This window comes from Trachurus trachurus (genome assembly GCF_905171665.1).
Source record: "Trachurus trachurus genome assembly, chromosome: 20".
In the NCBI taxonomy this organism is placed as follows: Eukaryota; Metazoa; Chordata; class Actinopteri; order Carangiformes; family Carangidae; genus Trachurus; species Trachurus trachurus.
In genome coordinates, this window is record NC_139911.1 from 7,307,199 (window position 1) to 7,313,198 (window position 6,000).

Consider the following 6,000-nt stretch of genomic DNA (forward strand, 5'->3'; position numbering starts at 1 on the left):
ACTGGTTTGCTGTGGTTCAGCCTTGGTTGCCTTGGTGACGGGCTGATGGGTCAGCGCACACCACACATGTACCTGCACGAGCGAAGGAGCAACGTAACATTGTCCTTGCAAATATCCGCGTCCACGTCTGTGTGAACATGAAGCGGCGTGCGGTGCGACTGTGTCATGGTGATGACACGGAGGAAAGTGCGAATAATACATCACAACTGCACTGGAAGCAGCGGCTGTGGCATGCATGGCTGCAGCGACGCAGTGTTTGCACGCTGACAGGTGCAATCCTTTCTCGTTCTTAGAAGTGCAAGTCCATTTCTTCAACATGAATCCACAAGAGCAGCCAAGCAACATGCACATGCACTGTGTAGAATTTGAAATACGGTAGGCTATATCATTGAATTCATTAAGTGAAGGATCAAGGATGGTATTTGATCAAATCTGACCCGGTAATTATTCGTGCTGTGCTTGTTTGTTTCCATAGAAATGTAACAGGGGGGAAACATTTTCCACATGAAGCTATGAACAACAAAAACAAAAAAAAAGGGAAACGGCAGCAAAGTCATGCTCCAATGAAAATGTTTTTTTTGTGATGCAATGTATGATACTGACAGACAAAATAACTTCATCGTCGGCTGCTTTGGTCACATCCCGCTGCATATGAAAGTTTTAGAGAAGAGAAGCGAATAGGAGCCACCAAAGATAATATTTCAGATATTAATTTCACAAATTAGTTATAAAACAAACCGCTGGCTTGTAAAACAGTAGTTTTGTGAATGATGTAAACTAAAATGCGGCGTCGGTGCACTTCACTTTTTGTTTATTTACAATCCAGTTCTTTCAATGTCAGTGCCTCAGATCACATATTTGGCTTCATTCGTTTACAATTATGCTTTAATACTAATCTGAACCCAAATTCTCTCCTCAAAATTTGCCCTGAAACTGGTATTTCACTGGTATTAGATAACATGACACTTTTTTTTACACTGAATCACAGTGTGTTACGTAGCTGCAGCAGCTTCAAAACCCTGTTGCCTGAGTCCATATGACTTCGAGAGACGGAGCGTCTTGCTCTGCTTCGGGCTCGAGCAGAATAAGTAATCTTGGTCTTTCTCATTCTCCCACGCTATCTCTTTCTAACTTTTCTCTTTGTGAGTGAAGAGCGGAGCCTTTGAAGCCGGCTGTATGGGGAGTTCACTCTGTGAAACCAGCTTTTCTCTTCACTCTCTGACATCACACAACTTTTCGTCTCTGCTTGATAAAATATACATATAAACCATGTTTTATTCATGTTCTCCGTGTGTACTATATGTACAGATGTAATACGCACGCTGAGGTCTCATTCAGGTGAGTTTGTGAATGAAACCTGCGAAGCCCTGTGACTGCAAATCATCACCTTTATTATTTATTGTGCACAATCTAAATAATGAAAAATTAGTGCAAGTTGTATGATATCTGACGCTGTGATGTTGCCGTCGTCGTCTCACATGATGACAGCTTTTCATCCACGTGGATTTAAATTCACTTGATCATAATAAATCAATCACATTACGTATCATCAGAGGTTCTATACATTAATTCATTATAACTTGACTTATCAAGCCTTCACAGCATCTCCATGTAGGTGTAGAGACTTGTTTCTCTGTGTACTGACGTCCTCTGTTGCTCTGCAAGCAACTCTGACACGCATTAAAATTAGACTTGACTCTTACTCATGTTATGTCTCTCCCTCACTTTCAGTTTCTAAAAATGAAGGATGGGCCTTTAAGTCTCTGTAGCAAGCTCTGTAAAGAGCAATGTGCATGTGTGTGTATGTATGAGGGAGGGGGGGGGGGGTTCTGTGTGAATAGAGAGGCGGCTTTTCTCTTCATTGTGTGTGACATCTCATAGCTTTGGTCTGAGCTTGATCAAGCGCCTGTTTAGTTTCACTTCCTTCCTCTATTCCATTTCCTGATTTCCTGTGCATGTCGCGGCTCACAGTCGCTCTGTAAGAGGCTCTCAGCTGCTGTTCTCACACTGAATCTGCACTTTATAATCCTGGGTCATGGGAAACGAAGTAGACAAAAGATTAACACAGTTTTAAGTTTATACATTTGTAGTAAAACAGAAGCCCTGGTTTGCACCTTTAAGCAGCTGTACAGTATGTGTGTTAAAATGGCTGCGTCAGTGGCCTCACGTTGCTTCTGCTGCCTGTCAACATTTCAACTCCTTGTTTTTAGCCTACCCCGCTTTGCTAACAGCATCAGAGGAAAAAAAACACAGATTCAAGATGGTAAATGCTTCATCAAGCTGTGTTTAAAGGAGTTGTGGTGTCTTCTCAGAAAAAAAAAGTGAGATTCAGCACAACACCGACCCAATTGTTTCAAGAAGAAAGGACAGAAAGAGCCGGAGCTTGATGTTCCACAAGCAGTTCACAGTTCCTCTAAATACTAAACGCCTGATTTTGACAGAGCGAGACAAAAACAACCACAGATTATGTGGTGTTTTCTCTGCTAGAAAAGCAAAACGCAGCAGTCGCTGTGGTTGTGGAGTTGTGTCTAGACGATGTAATTGGTTCATTGCAAGACTGTAAAACAACGATCAAAGTGGTCAAACTTTGAGCTCTTCATCTTAAACCTCGTAACCGTCACAATTTCATGCATGCGTGAACAGAGTAAACACGGGGCCGTCCACTCCGATAACTCTTCATTGTACTTGCAACGATGTTGATCAGAGGAGGCCTAACTGCGCAGATCAACTCATTTCATCAGCAAATAGACTGATCCCAGCAGCTACTTCATCTTATCGTTTTAGTGCTTTCTCCTTCTGCATACAAATAGGAGTCCAGTCCTGAAGAGAAACATCTCACTCCGCAGCCCACACACACACAAAAAACAAAACACACCAACACAGTTATTGTCACAGAATGAGAAACAGCACAACATCTCACAGAGCTTCTGAAGCATTGTGCTTTAATTACGCAGCTAATCGCAGCACTGCGCGGACGAACCCTTCAGGGTCCTTTATGTCCACGGAGACTCCAGACAGGCTCTTTGTAGCCCTGTCCGTTCACTGCCTTTGTCTTTCCATCTCTTGGGTCCCATGGGTGAGGCCACAGTGGCGTCCCATGTGTTAATACCGGCCAATGATAAAGTAGCTGCCACGGCACTCATGAATTATGCAGGGGGTGGGAAAGCAACTCCACCCTCAGTTATGTAAATTTAACTTTAGTGGGGGGGCGACGGGGCGGAGGCAGAAACAGTGCTGGGGTGGTAAAGGGAGGTGGCATCCGGCTTCATGGTGTATGAATATGAATATGTGTGTTTAAAGGGGAAGACACGAGTCGTGATCTACTGACACACATATACAGAAGTGGTCAGTATTCAGTATAAGTCGGGTTTCCTCGGTAATACATACAAGGCGACATGCAGAAGCTGGTTTCCACAAATGTTTTGACCGCCATATGATTCAATATCATATCATCATATCAAACACTACACTGAGACTGACAGTTCATTGGAAATACAGTTACTGTAAGAGACCAGTCTAGTTAGAAGCCAATGGCAGTAAAAGCAGCTCTTGTGTACAGCATTCGCTCCCATGCACTTTGTAAATATATACTACTAATGCTGATTTTCCTCTGAATATAGTTTTATCACTGGCTTAGTGTGTGTGAGTAAGTCATCCAGCCATGCATAAAACAAACTCTGCCTATAAATAACCCAGTCTGTGCCAGGCCAGGCTCTGAGCATATGTAAAGCTCACCACCACCACCACCACCGCTCCTCTACACATCGGAGGCTCAGTTGTGTGTCATTATGTCATGGCTGAAAGCAAACGCTGAACTATTGATGTCTCTTTTATCACTAATTGTATTGTATCTGGCATAACTTCTAACGGTAAATGCACGGACCGGCTCCTCTTACAGCCTCCCAATCTAGTTTTCTCTGAAATCCTCGAGTAAACGGATCCCGAGAAGAGTTGATTTCCATTTCCACTGACGACATTAGTTTTTTTTTTGTTAAAGATTGTCCACTTGACCTGTGTTCTCATGTCTAACAGCGGATATCCAATTTGACTGTGGAAAAGCAGTAATGGCAATATCATATTGACTGTGTGCCACTGTGACATTGAGTTTAGAGTGTGTTTTCCAGGAAACAGGCCCAAGCCCACTCTCCATCATCACCGGTACAGTATAACATGGGACTGACATCAAAGGCTTTTTGGATCGGAGCAGAGCATTAGGGGCATCCATTACAGATGAATATACTATGTGTGTGTGTTGCTGCTATAGTCTAATTATTGTACAGCAGGTCTGCAGGCTCAGTAGGTGAGTGTCTACCTCACTCTGTGTTGTCACTGTGCCAAACGGACAGATTCACTGTTATGAAGGCAAATATTAATCTGGTCCTGGCTCCGGCTTTCCTGTTACTGAGGCAGATGGTATCTGACAAAACAACACATCACATCTCTATCTATCTATCTATCTATCTATCTATCTATCTATCTATCTATCTCTATATTTGATTCTCAATAAATAGGCACTATAATAAAATACCTTATTACTCCTATAGATTCACCTCTTTATCCATAATAACAATGTACTTGATTATTCTGATGAACACACTTCTTTATTCAGAGATGCCCTGATTAAACCTTTGTTGTCACTTCACCTTCTCCACTACGTCTACATCACCTATAGAGGGCAGATTGAGGAGCCCTCAGCTTTACTGTTCATCGTTGACCAACATTGACCATTAGTAGCTATTACCACTAACCTATGATACAAGGTTAAGTGAAAGAATTAGAGGAAGACAGTTTTTTTCGTCATTTGCGCTCATAATGTAACTTTTACGGCACTATAAGTTGGTCCGGGTCTGTTGTTACCAAACTCCGTCTAGTTTCTGTAGTTTTAAAGTTTCCTTGCGCGCTGTTAAAGGTGCATCATTGACAAAGCAATAATAACAGGCTGAACACAGTCGTGATGGTCACACTTTTCCTTCGGGATATGTTACTCACACTTTAATGTGGTCGAGTGAGTGAAATTTCCACTGTTATCATTTGTTGACTCGTCATTTTGGCCACCAGATGACAGGCTGGGGGCGGGCACGAGCGGTGGAAGTGAGATGTTAAAAAGTTCAACATTTCTATAAACCAAGTGATAAACTGTGGATTAAACGAGGCCGAGTTGTATATCAGACTATTATCATGCATTATAAGATCTGGCGATGTTGTGGCTGCGATAGAAATTTGCCGAGAAGCAAGAAAAGTTAAAATGGTCGTAATCCTGACGAGGCTTGGTGGTCGTGCGCTCCTACTGTACATCGGAGGGTTTCAAGTTGTAGTTTGGCGACGGAGCGAAAACACAGAGTAATAATAATATGTGTGTGTAAGTTGGTGTCTTACCTGTGACATTTGCGGTCTGAGGTTGATCTCCTTCAGGTTGATGGTCTGAGGTCTCAGGTTGTTGAGCAGATGGCACAGCAGGACTCCATCCCGGAGGGTCTGGGCCAGGTCGAATACCTGAGCAGACTCCCATGTAACGCGGTGGTTCGCCGGCAGCACCTTGCAGTTGATCAGCCACAGCGCGCACTGCCTCCAGTACTCCATCATGGTGATGGTGAGTTGAGCCGAGCCGAAGGAGCTTGGATAGGGGTTTGTTTTAGTTTTTTGTTTTGTTATTTTGTTGTTTTCTTGTTCAGGTTGGACTGAGAGAAACAGCTGGAGGCTCGACAGCGCGTGTCAGACCGTGTCCATGCCACATCCGCTGACTGTGAGACCCGACGAGGAGGAGCAGAGACCCGCTGCTGCTGCTGCTGCTGCTGCTGCTGCTGCTGAGGGAGACACGGCGGCCGCTCCAAGGATGACAGTCCGGTGTACTGAGGCTGTGGATGGAGCGAGCGCACCCTGCACTCTTCCTCTCTCTCTCTCTCTCTTGCTCTCGCTCTCTCGCACACTCTCTTACACACACATACACACACCCTCTCTCTCTTCCCTCCCCCTCGCCTCGTTCTTCACCTCCTCTGCTTG

General features: G+C 44.0%; 1 protein-coding gene across 1 annotated transcript in view; it reads right to left on the reverse strand.

Annotated features, from left to right (window-relative positions):
- Nucleotides 1–5,762, reverse strand: part of vav3 (vav guanine nucleotide exchange factor 3) — a 90,318-nt gene extending 84,556 nt beyond the window's left edge. The window contains exon 1 of the mRNA XM_083995151.1: nt 5,377–5,762. Coding sequence (XP_083851277.1) covers nt 5,377–5,583 — 207 coding nt within the window. The 5' untranslated portion in view covers nt 5,584–5,762. The remainder of the gene's footprint in view (nt 1–5,376) is intronic.
- Between the last annotated feature and the right edge of the window lie 238 nt (nt 5,763–6,000).